At 48.6% G+C, this 19,938-nt stretch overlaps 1 protein-coding gene across 1 annotated transcript in view; it reads left to right on the top strand.

Annotated features, from left to right (window-relative positions):
• Positions 1 to 19,938, top strand: part of TATDN1 (TatD DNase domain containing 1) — a 221,603-nt gene that overhangs the window by 178,061 nt on the left and 23,604 nt on the right. Inside the window, exon 9 of the mRNA XM_086966195.1 lies at positions 11,906 to 11,982. Within this exon, the coding sequence (XP_086822321.1) occupies positions 11,906 to 11,982 (77 nt within the window). The remainder of the gene's footprint in view (positions 1 to 11,905; positions 11,983 to 19,938) is intronic.

Genomic DNA, 19,938 nt, shown 5'->3' with positions numbered 1-19,938 from the left:
ATCTTATTTGCTCTCCTTGTTTTTGGGAAACAATGTTTTATTGCCATTAAGTCAAATGTGAGTTCACACATCATTATGCAAGTACAAGAGTATTCCATACAGTGGCACATCATTCAGCGTCATATTACAAAAATACAGTACAGAGCCTTTTAATTCAGGTACACTTGCACAGACCCCCAACCCTGCCCCCCCCCACAAAGCCAACAAATTAAGGTACTGAGAAGTCAAACAACAGTACAAGCATTAGCCCAGTCAATGCGAACTAAGAGCCCACAGCACAGAAGGTTGAAGGTAGATCTAAACTCTTAATGATCGATATTCATTTAAATGAATCCAATTTGCGATGCTTCATATTGATGTAATAAAGAGAGGGAGGGCCACAATGTCCCTGTCTGTGATTCAGGCATCGCAAGGTTGGCCAGGACCATCAAGTAAAATTAGAATGGGTAACGAGACAGCAGCATAAGGGATAAACAAGGCGAAGAAACAGTGTAGTAGAATAAATGAATGAAGGAGCTGGTACTCAAGGAGGCTTATTATCATCCTTAATATTTATAATAATAATTAATTATATCAATAATTATAATTGTCAGTTCCTCCCAGCAATACACTATGGAGGAATTTACATAATCCTGCGTGAATGTCCTGAGCCATGTGCTGAGAGGAGGAATGGGGCGCTTTTCCATATAAGGGCAATGTTACGTCTAACCAGCAAAAGGTTGAGGCCTTCGCCACCGCACTGTCAGCCTGATGTGTTGTGAAGGTCCCCAATAAACAGACCTCTGGAGGGTGCCAGTTAGGCACATCTATGCTACGAGAGATGATATTCGTGATAATTCCTCAGTAGTGCATTACTATTAGGCAGGAGCAGAGCATGTGCAGAAAGCTGGCCTCAGGGGAGTGTCATCTAGCTCAGTGCGTGAGCCGCCAGGAAAAATCCTGGCTAATCTGCGCAGCGTACACTAGGCTCAAGGTAACACATATGGTTGAATCAGCTTGAATTTAGAATTGCTTGAAACTTTGGCCCTTTTGGTGGATGGGATACTCCGTCACAAAAGTGACGGATACCCCGTCCACCAAATTACATGTTCCATAGGATATAATGGAATTGTAATTTGGGGGACAGGATATCTGTCACGTTTGTGATGAAGTGATCCCATCCATCAAGATCGTAATCAAGCCCTTTGTGTGGGTATTTTTATTTTTCTCCCTGCCAATGTCTGATTCCCACTTTTCTCTTAGCAATGACAGTTTGACAGCTGTAGGCTGCATTTGGACCCGGTAGATACACCAATCTAACTTATGGCCATCACCAATAGTATGAGCGTCTGAAGGAGTTTGTGTGTGGGGGGATTCTTGCGGCATTCCACGCTAATGTGCATAGAACGCCGCAGCAAAGCGTCCACCAGTCATGAATTGCCCTTAATGAATATCATATTGGTCCAGGACATCCTGAAAAGACATCAAGTTACCATTGTTAAAATTTCCTAACCAGCGTAATGTTTTTGATGGACCATTGGGACAGAGCTGCAGAGGAAAGACAGCTAGTATGGAGAGGAATACCCACCAAAGCTAGGGGTGGGGCATGTGGTAGATGCTGCCAGGTCAGAAGTAGACCAGCTTTAATACTGACACTGCCATGGTCACCAAACTGAAGCCATCAATCTGACTGAGTTAGGGAATAAAAGGGAAACAAGCAGCCTGGAAAAAACTGGCGCCCTCGGCAGTGCTGTTTTGGCAAGGGATTTCTCATTTACTTTCCTTTTCTGATTTTATTTTCCTCCAAATTCAGCTTCTTTTCAGCCAGCAGTCTGTTGCATGTGTAACTAGGCCCTTCGTATTTTAGAGGGGGTCAGACTTTGATCTCATCCACCAGGGTTCTGAGCCTTGTCTGATCTTATGAAAGTGTTAAAGACATTGCCAGCCGTTTTGCTTTCTCACACAGACGCACAAATATTGGACAAGAGCACACGCACGGAATATCTTTCAATAAAGATCGAAGAGCAAACGCTTTATATGCCATAGCACCTCTAGCAGAATCAGCGCCATACACTGAAACATCAATACCAGCTACCAATATGATCCAATGGGCCAATGTCGCTGCTGACTCTGGGCGAAAAGTCTTTTGAAAAGCCAACAACAAACGCCCAATGGGATCAGTTCAATGAGCCAAAGTACGGTCCTCGTAAACCTTCAAACATTTTACTACACATAATTTAGCATTGTGAGGAAAAGCAATATAATCAATGGACCGAGACATGGTCTTTGTTCTTTTGGAAATAAGAATCAAAACACCATCAGGAGAAAACAACCTACCTGCAAGATCCGGAGCTCATACATTAGACACCCGTCGGCACAAAATCAAGCATAAAAGCATAGTCAATTTAGCGGAAAGTTGCTTCATTGTCAAATTATTATAGGCAGGCCAGGACTCTAGTAAAGACAGAACATTCGTTATATGCTATAACTGAGTGTATTCAGGTTTCGGAGGACGAGACACTCTGATAGCCCTTAATAGTTTCATACCATAGTATGGACACCCATTGACTTGCCATCAATCAAATTATGACCCGCAAACAGTGCTGAGCTCAAATTATTTACGGACCTGTAACACAAACCAGATTCAGCACACTCAGAAAGGAAGTTCAGAACATCTTTCAGTTCGGATCACACAATATCCACCTCCGCTGAAGGCATCATGTCCATGCAGAAGAATATCGTTTACAGGTGGAATGAGCCCAAACTTGATTATAAACTCCCCAGCTGCCACCGAAATTCCTGCAATCTGGCCATGTATCCTGATATTGTATAGACAATGAGAGTCAAATGGTGTAGAATAATCAGAGGATGTTGCGAACCCACTGGGTCCAGGAGTAGTTAAGGGAAAACCGGAAGGACAATGGGAAGAGCCACAGATAATTTCAAAAGAGTCAAAAACCACGATTGTGTCTTCCACAGAGGGGTGACCAGAACCAGAGTCGCCGATTGATTTCAGACCTGGGCCGCCACCCTCGGATTCATGGCAAGAGGCGGGAAAGCATCATTGATCTGATCTTTCCATGACAGGAAGAAGGCATCCATCCCCATGGCCATCAGGTCTGGCCTCCAACTGTAGAAACGTGTCAGTTGAGCATTAAGCTGGGACGCAAACAGGTCCACCTGACACGGACCCCGAGCATACATTATCTCTTGAAAGATGTGAGGATCATGGACAGTTTGGTATTTATCACAAGTCCCAGGTCCTGGAGAAGGGACATTGTCCAAGTCAAGTGAGTTAACTGAAGGGAGTGATCTTGAGCCAAGAGGAGCATGTCGGCCAGATAGACGATCATGCAAAACCCATCTCTCTTAAACAGACAACCCCTGGTTTCAAAAGTTTTGTGATCACCCAGGGAGCCAAGGATAGACCAAACAGGAGAGATTGATACTCGTACCATTGGCCTTTCCAGCGGAACTGCAGGTTCCGACGATGAGAGGGGGAAATGGGGATCAATAGATTGGCATCTTTGATATCTAGACAGACCATCCAATCTCTTTCCCTTAGGAAAAGGATGCACTCCCACCTTTCTTTTGTACGAGAGAGAGAGAGAGAGAGAGAGAGAGAGAGAGAGAGAGAGAGAGAGAGAGAGAGAGAGAGAGAGAGAGAGAGAGAGATGTATATATATATATTGGTAACGCGTTACCTCATAATAAATGTTTTGAACCTGCTACTCACTCGAGTTTCGATTATTGGAGAGCTTTACTTTTGACTGTCTGCTGTGGCGCTGCGAGGTCTGCACCCTGCTGCTGCCTGTCATTCATTGACAGGCTGGGATAGATATATATATATATATATATATATATATATATATATATATATATATATATATATATTTTCCATGGCCTCCCACTCTTTACATCTCTTCGATCAGTCTTTTTGCATTCTCTTCTTGGTCCTTGTTCTCTGACCTCTTCTTGTCTTTCTTTCTCTTGGGCGTCTTCCTTCAGCCCATTGGTCGGCAGCTCTTCCTGTTTAGTCTTTAGTTCCCTAAAGTGTGAGCTGTTTCTGGTGATTCGATATTGTCCTGCTGATGCCGTTACCATTGTTCCTTTCACTTCTGTTACTGTCAATGGGTCTTTTGAGAAAACACTGTCTGACTTTCGGAGTTGTCTTTGCCGTACTACCACAGTGTCCCCTTCCTTCACTTTCGCATCTGTTGCATGTCTCCTCCGATCAGCATACGCCTTCATTTTTGTTTTCGCTTCCTGGTCCCTTTCGGCTATCTCTGTCTGATCCACTCTTTCCGCTTCTTTCACCTGCGGCAACCTCGTTCTGCTTGATCGCCCCAACACTAGTTCTGCAGGGCACTTTCCTGTGGAACTGTGAGGTGTGTTCCGATAGTCCCTCAGCACTTGGCATAGTGCCTGCCCAATCGAGATCTGTGTTAACTTTGCTCTCTGTATTGCTTTTTTGATTGTCCCCATGAATCGTTCGGCTATTCCGTTCACTTGTGGCCACAGAGGCGTTATCCTTCGATGATGTATTCCAAGGTATTCCATGAACCTTTTAAATTCTTCCCCGGAAAATGGCGGGCCATTGTCGGTCTTCAGTGTCTGTGGTGAGCCCCATGCTGCGAAGATGTCATCCAGAACTGGTAGCGTTGCATTGGCTGATGTTGATGCTACTTGTCTCACTATTGGGAATCTGGAGAATTCATCTATTATTACCAGTAGATAATTTCCTGTTTCTAAAGGCCCATAGAAGTCTGCTGCCAATTCTGTCCACACCGCTTTTGGAAGGGTGGACATTTTCAGTGGCTCCTGCTTTGATGGTGGCCCTGTTATTTGGCAGATGTGACAGTGCATCACAATTTCCTCTACCATGTTATCTAGTCCCGGAAACCATACTTTTTCTCGCAGCATTTTTTTGGTTGCTACAATTCCTCGATGTGATTCATGTGTTAGTTCTACTGTCCTTCTTAGTGTTCTGGGCATTACTATTCATGTGCCTCTCATCACTATTCCATTCTCACTTTCTGATAGTTCTTCACTGATCTTTTTGAACGCTAACAGCTCTTCCTTCAGTACTCCTTCTTCCCGGTTGCTGTTGCTGTTTACGTGCCTCCACCTTTGCTGCTTGGTCACTCTCATTATCGTCTGCATGGTGGTGTCTTGTCTTGTTTCCTGTGCTAGCTCTTCCACCGTTATGGTTGCCGGTGTGTTGTGTTTTAGTGCAAAATTCAGATATTCCTCCGCCAGGGTTGTCATTTGTGATGCTTGTGGCATGGGGTGTCTTGACACATAGCCAGCGGGATTGTGTTCCTTCCCGGGCTTGTGTATTATTTTGAAGTTGTAGTCCATCAGTCTAATCCCCCACCTTTTTATACTGGGCGGTATCTTTGCATTTGGGTTTCCATTTATCGTTACCAGTGCTTGGTGATCCGTTATTATTGTGAATGGCTTTCCGTAGATGAACATGTGGTAGTGTTCACACGCCCATACTACCGCCAAGCTTTCTTTTTCCGGCTGAGAGTATCCTTTTTCTACGTCTGATAGGCTTTTGCTTTCATATGCCACCACTTGTCTTGGGGAATCTTTTCCTGGTTGATGTTGTGCTAATATTGCTCTTAGCCCCACTGGGCTGGCATCTACGGTCAGTTCAGTGCATAGCCCTGGGTCAAAATATGCCAGATGATCCACTGCCGTCACGGCATGTCTTATTTCTTGGAAAGCTTTGCTGCAGTCTTCATTCCATGTGAAGCTTTTTCCTTGTTTTGTCAGCTCCCTCAGTGGTGCGCTTACAGTCGCAAAGTCTTGGGTATATCTTGCACAGTAGCTTGCAAGGCCGAGGAATGACTTGACTTCTGCCACATCTCTCGGTTCGTTTGCCTTTTCTAGTGTCCTGACCTTGTTGCAGTCTGGCCGCATTCCTTTTTTGGAGAAAATGTGGCCAAAGAATACCAGTTCGTCCCTCTCCAGCTCACATTTGTCCTCATTTAGTGTCAGACCTGCCTTTTCTAAGTGCGAGCACACATCCCTTAGTGCTTTGTCGTGTTCCTCGTCTGATTTTCCAAAAACTAGAATGTCATCAGTGTAGTTGAGACTGTTTTTCACTGGTCTTATTATCTGTCTTATCGTCTCCTGAAAATTCTCCGCTGCGGACGATATTCCAAAACTCAACCGTTTATACCTGAAGAGACCTAGGTGTGTGGAAAACGTCGTGATGTATCGTGATTGAGGATCTAGTTCTAGCTGGTGATATCCCTTACATAGATCTAGTTTTGAAAATCGCCTTGTGCCCTTTAGGCAGCTGATCATATCATCAAGGTGTGGTTCGGGATGTCTTTCGCGTTCAATTGCCTTGTTTGGTATCCTCATGTCGACACATATTCTTATCTTTGTTGTGTCTTTCTTGGGTACAGCTACTATTGGTGACACCCATGGTGTTGGTCCTTCTGCTGGCTCTACGATATCTTGTCTAAGGAGTGCTTCCAGTTCTTCCTCTACTTGTGGCTGCAGATGTATTGGTACTCTCCGATGGTGTTGCGCTACTGGCCTGACTGCTTCGTCAATGTGCAGCGTTATTTGCCACCCTCTTAGTTTCCCTAGTCCTTGTAACAACTTGGGGTATTCCTTCAGGATGCTCCTTTTCTCTGACATGTTGTATGTCATTGCCATGAGACCCATTATCTGAGCCGTGATGTTGCTCACTAGGCAAAGCGCTGGGATGTCTCCTTTCAGCACGTGGATGTCTTCTTTGATCTTTTGGTCTTTGTACATCAATTCTTCTGTAAATTTCTCCATATTTGTCACTGGTTTCCGTGATCCCCACGTGAATACTTCAACTTTGGATGGTCTCAGTGTCAGCTTTATCTTCATCTTTTCATACTCCGATACACACATAATGTTACACGTTGCACCGCTGTCCAGGACAAACTTTGTTTTGTGTGGTCCTACTCCTATGGTCACGGACTCTGTCTTCATCATTTTGCTTTTGTCGATCAGGCATATTCTTTCTTCTTTGTCATCTTCATCAGTATTTTCGGTGGTAACATCCAACATAAGATATTGTTGTTCAGTCTTTTCTTCCTCCTCTTCTTCACCTGATTCTAGTGATGAGCTTCTTGTTCCTGTTTCGACATGTCTGACATGCCTGACTGTCGACATTCGTGGTCTTCCTGTCCTTCCCCGGTCGTTTCTGAACTGCACTCCTTGACATACACTGGCATAGTGATTTCTCCCGTTGCATTTTCTGCATGTCTGTCCAAATGGTCCCCGGTAGCTTGTCTCCTTTCTGGTGAAGAATTGGCTTGGTAGTTTAGTCTGCCCTGTTCCCATGATGCACTGGGCCAGGGACAGACTGATTTGCATATAGCCAGGTTCTGAGCTGGGATGGTGCAGTGAGATAAATAACGGTGATGGATCAAGCCCTGATCTTTGGACTGGGTAAGAGTGGTCTGCTTAATTCAGACACTCTGTTCATCACCACCCCCTTTTCTGAATCGTTTTTGGCCACTATAGGTGTGGCAGGGTATACTCAGACATGAGTCCCTTTCTCACTGCACCATCAGGATTCAAGCAAGCCGGGCCGAAGAAGGCTGAAATGCCAGAAACCGGTCCCCGGTAGCTTGTCTCCTTTCTGGTGAAGAATTGGCTTGGTAGTTTAGTCTGCCCTGTTCCCATGATGCACTGGGCCAGGGACAGACTGATTTGCATATAGCCAGGTTCTGAGCTGGGATGGTGCAGTGAGATAAATAACGGTGATGGATCAAGCCCTGATCTTTGGACTGGGTAAGAGTGGTCTGCTTAATTCAGACACTCTGTTCATCACCACCCCCTTTTCTGAATCGTTTTTGGCCACTATAGGTGTGGCAGGGTATACTCAGACATGAGTCCCTTTCTCACTGCACCATCAGGATTCAAGCAAGCCGGGCCGAAGAAAGCTGAAATGCCAGAAACCGGTCCCCGGTAGCTTGTCTCCTTTCTGGTGAAGAATTGGCTTGGTAGTTTAGTCTGCCCTGTTCCCATGATGCACTGGGCCAGGGACAGACTGATTTGCATATAGCCAGGTTCTGAGCTGGGATGGTGCAGTGAGATAAATAACGGTGATGGATCAAGCCCTGATCTTTGGACTGGGTAAGAGTGGTCTGCTTAATTCAGACACTCTGTTCATCACCACCCCCTTTTCTGAATCGTTTTTGGCCACTATAGGTGTGGCAGACATGAGTCCCTTTCTCACTGCACCATCAGGATTCAAGCAAGCCGGGCCGAAGAAGGCTGAAATGCCAGAAACCGGTCCCCGGTAGCTTGTCTCCTTTCTGGTGAAGAATTGGCTTGGTAGTTTAGTCTGCCCTGTTCCCATGATGCACTGGGCCAGGGACAGACTGATTTGCATATAGCCAGGTTCTGAGCTGGGATGGTGCAGTGAGATAAATAACGGTGATGGATCAAGCCCTGATCTTTGGACTGGGTAAGAGTGGTCTGCTTAATTCAGACACTCTGTTCATCACCACCCCCTTTTCTGAATCGTTTTTGGCCACTATAGGTGTGGCAGGGTATACTCAGACATGAGTCCCTTTCTCACTGCACCATCAGGATTCAAGCAAGCCGGGCCGAAGAAGGCTGAAATGCCAGAAACCGGTCCCCGGTAGCTTGTCTCCTTTCTGGTGAAGAATTGGCTTGGTAGTTTAGTCTGCCCTGTTCCCATGATGCACTGGGCCAGGGACAGACTGATTTGCATATAGCCAGGTTCTGAGCTGGGATGGTGCAGTGAGATAAATAACGGTGATGGATCAAGCCCTGATCTTTGGACTGGGTAAGAGTGGTCTGCTTAATTCAGACACTCTGTTCATCACCACCCCCTTTTCTGAATCGTTTTTGGTCAAATGCTGGGCATGGGCCTCGATGTGGAAATTCGAGTCCGCATCTGTAGCACGTTCCCTCAGGTTGTTTCTTCGCTGCCTGTTCATTTCTGTCTTTTTTCCACCCGCCAGCGCGATTGTTGTTCGTTATGTGGTGTGCCTGTTCCACTCGTTTCTCTTTTCCTCGCTCCATTTCCTTTGCATGTGCTGTTGCTCTTGCCTCCACTCTTGCTAGTGACAAGATGTTCTCTAATGACGTTGGTTCTTTCAGGATCCTTGCACGGAACTCCGTGATGCGCAGACTGATTGCTTGTTCGTTGTCTAATTTATCAAACTCACAATGAGTCATTAGCTTTCTCAGTCTTGTCGCAAAGTCATCTAACGTCTCATCGAGTTGTTGAAACGCGATTGCGAAAGTGTATCGTTCAAAATCGACGTTTCTCTGTGGGTCAAATTTCGTTGTTAAGCATTTTTTAATCGGTCATAGTGGCAGTTTCCTCGCTTGGTAATGTCACTAAAAGGTCTTCAATATCATCCCCTACCAGATTCAGGAACAGTCCTAGTCGCTTTGTGTCTAATACATCTGTCGCTTCCATGTATCTCTCGAAGCGTCTGATCCACTTTTCCCATCTTATTCCTACTTGCGGCTCAGACAAGTTGAATGGTAGTGGTCGTCTGTATTGTGCGCTTTGTCTTTCTGGCTTCGGGTCTGCCATCTCGTCTTTCTTGTGCTCTTCTTGGCACTCTTTTGTTGTTTCCTCTATTTCCTTTGTTTATCTCTTCTTTTCTTATTTCTTCTCTTTTAAGATCTTTTCTGTGCTTGTTGTTGCCTTTGCCTGTGCTTTTTCTTTCTTTTGCTGCCCAAATCGGCACTTTTTGTCTTTCCTCGCGCTTTGCCTGACTTAAAAATGGCCGCTGCGCCGTTCTCTCTTGCTATTGGCCGATTCGCCTGACTTAAAGATGGCCGCCGGTGGTCTCGCAAGACTTCCCGGCCAATCACCGCTCTGCCTGGTTCCAAAATGGCCACCCAGGTTTCCCGCGCTGTGATTGGTCCTGGCCGCCTGATCCTAAAATGGCCGCCTCTCTTCTCGTGATGACTCGCGTTTTCTTTATTTTAGAGCGCACGCTCTTTCACTCGCTTCTAGTCTGCTTACAGGGCAAATGCAGACGGTGCTGTCTTCTTCGATGGCGGTCGGGGTGGGCTCCCGCGCCGCTTCCTCCACAATTCACGAGACAGGGTGGGCTCCTGGTCTCGATTCTGTCGTCGTCTTTCTCGCGACGCACAGCAGCTCGTCGGGCATCCGATCCCACCTTCGTCGCCAGTTGTTGTGTTCCCCTTGCCCACAGATACGCTGGACACGATGCTGTTCTCAGGTAAGCCTTTATTCGATTATAGTTACAGCTGCATTGTGTTGCGACCTCTTGCCCTGAGGTCCTCCTTCCTCTGCGTGTCCCCTCATAGCCCCTCCCCTATTCCGGACGTGGTGTCCAGTGTCCCTTGGCCACTGCCTAGGGTCCTAGTGCCCTTGTCCAGGGCGCGACATCAGGTAGCCTGCACTGTAAGCATGTTCAGGCTAAGTCCCTTCAGTCACTTTACCAATCACCTTGACATGTGGCCATGATAGGGTAGAAGGGGAAGAATAGGTGGTGGATCCCCAGGGGGGTGGAGTGGACGAATGTCCTGCAAGATTTTATAAGCATTGAGAAATGGGTAGAAGTGCTTAGCTGGGGGTCTTATCAAGAGATTTCTGGACCAATTTATCTAAAATGGCTTCCATGCCATTATCATAGCAATAATCTTAGTCCTCGTCCAGGCCATAGGCTGCTAGACCTTGGTCAAAGGTCTCATAGTCAGATGCATTCACAAAAGGGTAGGAAACACCTCACTCAAAGTCCCCAGAAGGAAGCAAAGGTCAACCAAAGGATAAATATATATCAAGGAAGGAATGGAAGACCAAAAAGCTAAATTGTTACTGTCCTGCTCAGCCCAGGTTCAGTACGTCAATGGGAGCAATAAGCTGGCTGCAGGCCTCTAAAAAGAAGTTACCAAGATGTGAATATCAGTACTTATACCGGCAAGAAAAGTCCTCGAGTAGCCTGAAAGTAGTCGTTCTTTCTTTTTTTAAATCCCCAGGTAACTGAAGGACTGCAGAAATCCCTTGCTGTTGCAGCCAGGGGAGAGGCGGCTACGGCGACGTCTTTTGGAAGTTGCCGAGCGTGAAAGAGAGACGCTCTGGCAGGCTTCCCTAGAGGTGCACTTGTGTAGCCCAATTGGGCTGCACACACGACCTCGCTAGCAGGAGGTGCTGCCCCTGAGTGCGGCTGTGCAGAACGCGCTCCACGGGAAAAGGCAAGAACGGGGAGAGTGGCGAATAAAAGTGACATGAGGGAAAGAAACAAAGAAATTAAATAATTAAAATAAACAACCATAAGGCGCAACAAGCGCCAATAAGGAAAGAGAAGAAGTGACAGCAGAGCGGTCTTGTGAATCAATCAGGTGCGTAGCGTGACCAGACCTGAAACGGAAAGATTACACAAGCAGATAACAAGCTGTGAAGCCGCAGGCATACATGAATAAATAGCACAGATTGCACAGCATTAACTTGAATCCTGTAAAGCAACAAAGCAGAGAAGCACTTATCTTGACTGCAGAGCAGCAAAGAAAGTTCCAGGAAGATTGTTCCTCACTATTTTGTACTGGTTATCAGCAGTCTATTGGTGGGTTTTAGGAGGCGTGGTTCAAAGCCTCATGGAATATGTAGTATTATGAAATGTTTACTGTTTTTTTATTGGCTGTTGTGTTTTTGGCATTAAAGATTGAGATCATAATCGGAGCCTCCGGTCCTGCCAAAAGAGTTAATATACAATAGTATTGGTGCTTAACAAACCTGTGATGGCATGTGTAGATCACATTGTTCAAACATGAACAAACAATATAAGCACTGGTAAACAATGTTATAATTCAGTACAGAACTTCAATACATTACTGCCTAGAATGATAATAAACTGGTAGTGATCTGAACTTGTAGAAAGTAGCTTTAATGTAATTATGGTTTTATCTGTAGGTCCATTCGTTTGATGGGACCAAGGAAGAGGCAGCTGCTGTCATAGATCTGGATCTTTACATTGGCATAAATGGTTGGTAAGTTACAGTTTGTTATTAGACGATGCTGATGCAACAGTAGCAGCTTTTGACTTTTGAAAATGGTGGGGCGGGTGCAGCACGTAAAAGTAAAATAATTTTGGAAAGAAGGACATGCTGAAATTTGTAATGCAGAGTGATCGAGGGACATTCTAAATGTACATCTTACGTCTATAGAATGTGCATCGATAAACCCTGCAATACAAATTACATTTATCACTATATCGAGACTATTGGCAAGCCACACACAATAACAGAAACCACAACTAGAACCAGCACAGCACTGTGGGTTCAAACACTGGCACACTCCGGATGAAGCACAGGGGCCTGGCTGCATCTCACACTTATTTTCACAACCGTCACATGTGGTATGTACTTTATACAACGCATCCCAGGTACTCACAGTTCTCATTTCCTTGCACACCTCACCTGCTCACATGTAGTAACCGATCAAAAGTCAAAAACATAATGTAGTGGCAGTTCTCGCGCCTATTTCTCAAGTGAAAATAATTCAGGGGACCTGTCTGAGCTTCGTGTTATGCTCTTTGACGACGTTCGTCCAGCCCAATGCATTTCAAATGAAAGTTCAAGTCGGACAGACACTGAGCTGTGAAAGCCCACCCCGATGACAGATGTAACAGACTACGCTGCTCAGAGAGCCCATGTACTCACATGTCCCAGGCACAGCACCCACACACCCCCGAGCTGCACTTTTCTGCAGCGGAGGCTTCGACTCCAGGAAGAGCGATGCTTAAAGCGCTAGCAGCTCGCCCAGGCCCATCACATGACCCCAGGGGAGGATTCAGGAAGTGTGGCTCGAGGCATGGTGAGATGAACTGTCAATTCAAGCTAAAGGTCGAGCACACTGCATACCCGGAGGATCCCCCTGTGCGGGTTTAGTGCGCTGTCCCTAGAGGGACTGTGCTAACTCTCCATACCTTTTTGTGGGAAGATGCACTGTCACCCCATTGTGTGTCTACTGCATTGTCGGCCTGTTGTAGGGCTCACTATATCTTACGTTCGGTTGTCAGTTGTGAACTAGTGTGCACGCTGCCGAAGAGTGCATACAGCCTCCGTGGGGATGAGTGCACTGTGATTCCCGCTGAACTGTGCGGAGAGTGCATTGTTCACCTTGCAATGTCAGGTCTGTGGAGGTGAGTGGTCTCTAGGCTCCCATGAACCGTGCATGGATGGTGCAGCACTAAGGAGATGACTGCACTCACTGTTGGCCAGATATAGGTGATTATTTGCTGTTCGCACTTCCTTGGGGTGAGTGCACAATACACCATTGCTGAGGAGGGTGATCGCAACTGCAGGATTGCTGAGTAGGGACTGCACTGCCAGGTATCAGGATGAGGGCACTGTACACCCATGCTATGGTGCGAGTGCATCAGCATTCTTGAGTGAAGAGCTTTGTACAATTGTATCCTCAGGTCTGCTGCGTACACCTTTCTGTGTTGGAAGGTATAAGTGAAAGGTTTATTCTGATGGGGGTGAGTGCGTTGTCAGTGCTGCTTTTGTTTTGACTACATTTATTGTGATTGTGCAGTGGTGTGAGAGCAACCCTTTGCAATCCTCACCTTGAAGAAGGGTGAGTGCACTGTACACTCTGCTGTGAGTACACTGTTACCAAAAGCACATTATGTTCTCACTTTGATCACAGGGTTTCTTTCGGACCGGGTTGAAGCTGGTTCAAGGAAGGAGGGAAATACGAACCCAGCGCAGGAAGCAGTACTTGAAGTCCCGCCTCCTATAGTCAAAGGGTGACTGTATCAACGGTCATCCAGTCAGAGGAGGAGGCGGGATCCTAGAACTAGAAGAATGTTCTGAGCTACATCAGAGATCCGGGCGAGCCGAAAATCCGATCGAAGCCCTGTAAAACCAGCTGCTTCAGGTAGCGCCTGCTTGCCCTCACCACTGCCTCACAGACACACTCTGCACATGCATGACTTGGGTGATATTGAAGTCGTCTACCACACATGCGCAGGGTGTGTTTGTACACGGCTGTGCTGCACTGCTACCAGAGTGCCGCAGCCTCAGACCACTGGTCTCCTTTCAATCTCTTTCTCCTCCTTCTGAGACTGGTGGTGCTCCGCCCCATACGCCATCATGCAGGAACCGCGCCTGTGATGCAATATAACATGGCTCCTCCATTTGGAAGAAGTATTGTGCAGTCTCATAATGTTGGAGTCTGGCTACTGGAATGATGTGCATTACCAAATGAGAGGGGCCATTTAAGCCTGTCCGAGGTTTCTCCCTAGATTTCTCTCTACTAGTGCTTTAGTTGGTTGAGTACAATAGAGCAATGGACCATGCATGTAAAATATTTTTCTGAGTTTATAACTTAAGTGCAGTCCAATACAAGACACATTCTATTGGATTAATTTCTCTACACCAGGCATATACTAAGATACATACATTGAATTCTGTTCATAAGCTGCTCGGATCAGATGGTGGTACAGATGACAGTAGTATTGAGTAGGTACCTCTAAGAAGGCACGCTGTAACATGATGTTAATAGGGAAATAAGGAGACCTGAGTAGAGACCAGAGCATGCGGACATTGCAGTTAAGCAGGCAAGAAGATGAAATAAACAATAGAGAGATTCTTCACCGAACAGTTTTAGACCTTGGCAAGGTGAAGATTAGCGTAGAGGCCAGGGAGCTGAGCAATAAGATTTTCCTCCATTTAAGGATTTTAAAGAATAAGAGCTTGCACCTGGCAGAAAGGTAGCCAGTCTGTCATTCATGAGCTGAAGTGGACTGGTGTTTAGAGAGGAAAGAGCCACTCGGGTTGCACAACTGAGGACATTGAAACCTTAAAGTAGACTATTACAGTAGTCCAATCTGCAGAAGACGTGTATTTATGAGGGTCGATGTGTGTTTGATCTGAAAGAAACACATAGTGATAGATTCCTTACCTTAGAATTACCCCCAGGCGTCAGACTGGATCTGGAAAGTTTTCGTCAGCAGTACCCCTACACGTCGGAAGGTGGCGTCGTGGGGCTCCGCGTCCATCGTTGGCATTGTGGTCGCCGAGATGCTGTTGCGGCAGCTACTTAGACGCCGCCCTCGTGCTGATGTCCGTTCTGTTCTTTCTTTTTCCTCGCCAGCAAGCACAGGTCCGGAGAGAGTGGTACCCCCAGTAATTGTTTGAGGCTTTTTCTCTCTTCTTTTTCAAGTCGATCGACTCCTGGTGTTGTAGGGATGCCCGATTTCAAGTCCTGCGGGGACTGTCATCGGATGATGTCGGTGACGGGCCCGCCCCGCAAGTGTCTTTACTGCCTGCGGCGCGACCACGACCCCAAGTCGTGCCTCGACTGCCGGGCCATGGCGCTGAAGACTTTGCAGGACCAGTCTCAAAAGTTGCTTGAAGTTCGGCAGTCGACTCCGCACCGCTCAAGGTCCCGGTCCCATGGGAGGTCGAGGGAGCAGTTGCGGAGCCATCACAATCATTCGTCAGGATCGAAGTCTTCACACTCGGGGTCAGGTAAGACGAAGCACAAGAAGTCGAAGAAGCGGCATCGCTCGTCGACTTCCCCTCGCGCAACGCGGCTGAGGGTGGTGCCTCCGCCGTGGTCCGGCAGAGCCTACGGTGTTGCCGTCGGCCAACTCTCCGTTACCGGGTTCATCGGTGACTCCAGCCCAGCTGCAGGAATTTCTGTCAGCCATGCCCAGGTCTTTGGTCCGTCGGGCCCCGCCGGTGCACCTTCGGGCCCCGCGGGCCTGACTGGGGGACCTCGCCCTTCACTTTCGATGGCTCCGGCATCACTGTCTGCTCCGGCCCCGGCACCCCAGGGCCCCCAAGGATCCAGGCCTGGATCCTGGTCGACGCCCGTTGACCTCATTGTACCTCCACCGACGTCGACCACACCGGCACCACCTTCGACATCGCCTGTGGCACTGGACGATGACGCCCCTGGTCTCAGCCCCGACATGGATACGGAGCCGGAACAGCGACGCCGATTCCAACGCCGATTGGGCTTTCTACCCCTATGTCCAGCTCCTTATTTTCGGCCTGTACATCAGCCTTCGGAGGACGGGGAGGACTGGGAGGGATCTGAGGACTCTCTCACAGCTCAGTGCAAGTATGACCCGGACTGGGCAGAGGAACTGGGGGATGCCAGATGTCTGGACACCTCTCCTGACCGTGGCATGCTCACTCCTCCTACCGTGGCTATGGAGGAGGGTGCAAGTTATGCAGTGGGGTTGCGTACGGCGGCGGAGGCCCTCCACCTCCAACACCCTACAGTGGCCATCAGGACTAACATCCTGACAGAAGTTCTTCAGCCGGCGGCTAACTCTGCGGAGCCACTGCTGCCCTTTAATGAGGCACTTTCTGACGTTCTTTTGGGCACCTGGTCCAGTCTCAACAAAGGGGCTCCTGCGGATAGGAACGTGGACCGACGACATCGCCTGGCCCCGGGGGACCCCATTTTCCTCTCCCAACACCCCACCCCTGAGGGCTTGGTTGTCCAAGCCTCAACGTCCCAGAGCGCATTCCCTTCCGCACCCTCGGACAGGGAATCCAAGAGACTGGAACAATTTGGGAAGATTTTTTCTTCCGCCAGTTCAGGGTTGCAGTCTGTGAACACTGCATGCCTCTTGGGGCATTATGCCCACTCTGTGTGGGATACAGTGGTGCAGATGCTGCCTGAGTGTCTGGAGGAGGCGCGGACAGTGCTCTCTCATACTATTGCTGAGGGGAGAGATGCAGTCAACTTCACAATACGATGTGGCCTTGACACCGCCGAATCGCTGGGCAGAGCGATTTCCATGACAGTGGCGCTCCGCCACCATGCCTTGCTGAGGACTACTAGCTTCTTGGGGGATGTCCAGAACACCCTGATTGACATGCCCTTTGATGGGATTCGCCTTTTTGGCAACAAGGCAGATAGCACGTAGTAGAAGCGTTTTAAGGACTCGCAGGCTACGGCCATTCGCCTTCCTCCGCCTTCTGCTTTTCGCTGCTTTCGTGGCCCCAGAAAGGGCGCCCTAGCACGTTCGCTTCAGAGCCACAGGCCGCAGCAGCAGCATCTCAGCACGGCCACGAACATGGGACCAGCAGAAGCGGGTCAGGGGGCCAGCGAACAGGTCAGTCCACTTCCACCCTGGCCACCACTGCCCTAAAACCTTCCTAGTCCGGTCTTTCAAGCCCGTCTACCACCAGTGGGCCGCAGGATTCGCCATCACCTCCGCCACCGGCGCACCATCACTTCGGACAGGTGGGTTTTACAAATAGTCCGAAGGGGCTACTCCCTCCCCTTCAAGACTACTCCTCCAGCCATGCCTCCCCAGTACCACCGCATGTCGGGGGATCGTTTGGCACTTCTTCAACAGGAAGTCGCTGCCCTCTTGGCCAAGGGGGCTATTGAGCGCATTCCTGCGCCAGAAGTTCGGCGTGGTTGATATACCCACTCCTTTCTGGTGCCCAAGAAGGACAAGGGCCTGCGTCCTGTCTTGGACCTCAGGGACGTCAATCGCTTCCACCGGAAGGAGAAGTTCAAGATGCTCACTCTGGCTCAGGACTTGTCTGCTCTCGACCCTGGAGACTGGATGGTAGCGTTGGACTTGCAAGATGCATATTTCCACATTCCCAGTGGGACCTGAAGTTCCAGTGGGCGCAGCATCAGGGTAACCTGTCCGATTACATCCAGATTTCGGAGGGCACAGCACAGCAGCTGCAGTGGTGGCTCATGAACCAACATTGGGTCCAGGGCAGTTGCCTCTCCCTTCCCCAACCGGAGCACACAGTGGGGACGGACGCGTCCCTCCTGGGATGGGAGGGCCACATGGGAGAGGCGGAGATCAGAGGCCTCTGGTCTCCGGCGGAGTCCAGGCTCCATATCAACCTTCTGGAGCTTCAGGCGATCTGACTTGCACTGAAGGCATTCCGTCCTTCTGTTAACGGGAAAGTGGTGCATGTGTTCACAGACAACACCACTGGCATGTGATACTGCAACAAACAGGGCAGGGTGGAGTCATGGGCCCTATGTCAGGAGAATCTGCGCCTCTGGACAAGGCTGGAACAGCAGGGCATTTCCCTGGTGGTTCAACACCCGGTAGGTTCACTGAACGCCAGGGCTGACGAACTCAGCCGCAGTTGCATGAGGGATCGCGAGTGGCATCTTTACTCGGACGTGGTGCAAGGTTTCTTTCGACAGTGGGGAGAGCCTTGGTTAGATCTATTTGCCATCGAAGAGAACGCACAATGTCAGCAATTCTGCGCGTTGTAGTTTAAAAGGCGGCATTCGCTAGGCAACACTTTTTGTCGCGAATGGAGTTGCGGTCTATTGTACGCCTTTCCACCTATACCACTTCTGCCCAGAGTGCTGAAGAAGATCAGGCGCGACCGGGCCCAAGTCATTCTTGTGGCGCCGGACTGGGCTCGAAGAGTTTGGGATCCCAAGCTACTCAGTATGACGATCGATCCCCCGATCCGACTGCCTCTTCGGGAGGATCTTCTTTCACAGCAGTAGGGGACGGTCCTCCACTCGAACCTGTCCAGTCTCCGCCGCTTTGCGTGGAGATTGAGCGGCAGCAGTTGATTCCTTTTGACTTGCTTCCTGAAGTTTGTGAGGTCATTCTGGCAGCCAAGCGTTCCTCCACTAAGTTGGTGTACGCCTGCAGGTGGAACAAATTTGTGGCATGGTACATAGCAAAGGTTGTGGATCCCCTTTCTGCCCCTCTTTCAGAAGTTCTTCTATTCCTTCTTTCCTTGGTCCAGCAGGGCTCTGCTCTGGGCACTATCAATGGCTATCTTTCTGCTATTTCGGCCTTTCTCAGGCTCCCTGATCAGCCCTTTCTTTTCAAGTCCACTGTTGTAAATGGATGTCTCAAAGGCATTACTCATCTTTCCCTTCTATTCCTTTCATAATGCCACAGTGTGACTTGAATCTGGTTCTTACATATTTTAAGTGCACTCCCTATGGGCTTCTTCACAATTGTCTGCTGACTTTGAAGACTGCTTTCCTTGTTCCCATCACCTCTGCCAGGAGAGTGAGTGAGTTCCAGGCTCTTTCTTGTAAACCTCCTTTTCTTTCTGTCCATCCGGACAAGGTTGTGCTCAAAACTCGTCCATCCTTTCTGCCAAAGGTTGTCACTGCCTTTCACATCGGGCAGACCATCTCTTTGCCCAACTTCTTTCTGCCGCCGCATCCTTCCAGAGAGGAAGAGAGGCTCCACCGTCTGGACCCAAAACGTGCGCTCTCATTTTACCTGAACCGCACACAACAGTTCCGGGTGGAGGACCAGCTCTTTGTTGGCTACGTTGGTGTCAAGAAAGGTCGGGCCGTACACAAGCGGTCTATCTCCCGATGGGTCGTCTTGTGTATTAAAACCTGTTATTCTCTGGCTAAAAAGAAGCCTCCATTGGGGCTGCGCGCCCATTCCATCAGCGCGACAGCTGGCACTACGGCATTCGGACGTGATGTCCCCTAACAAGACATCTGTCAGGCAGCTACGTGGGCCTTGTGTCACACTTTTACTAAGCACTACTGCCTGGACAGCCAAGTCCGGAGAGACGGCTTCTTTGACCGTTCTGTTCTGCGGGACTTCCTGATGTGATCTTGGTTCGCAGACCCACCACCGGGGTTGGTATTACTGGGGTATCTATTCTAAGGTAAGGAATCTATCACTTTGTGTTTCTTTCAGATGAACAAGTTACTCACCTTCGGTAACGTTATATCTTAGTTGTGATAGATTCCTTACCGCCCCACCCATCCTCCCCATTCTGCGAACTGATTTCTAGGGTTAAGGTCATCCCTTTTAGGGCCCTAGTTTCAAGGCACTAGTGGTCAGTATCTTGCATGGCTCTGCGTTTCTGGCACGGAAAGTCGTGTACAGAACTGATGTCCGCACGCAAGGGCAGCGTCTAAGTAGCTGCCGCGACGTCATCTCGGTGACCACGATGCCAACGACGGACGCGGAGCCGCACAACGCTACCTTCTGACACGCA

Source organism: Lissotriton vulgaris, chromosome 4_1, assembly GCF_964263255.1.
Source record: "Lissotriton vulgaris chromosome 4_1, aLisVul1.2, whole genome shotgun sequence".
Taxonomy (NCBI): Eukaryota; Metazoa; Chordata; class Amphibia; order Caudata; family Salamandridae; genus Lissotriton; species Lissotriton vulgaris.
This window is presented reverse-complemented; position numbering and strand designations above follow the sequence as displayed.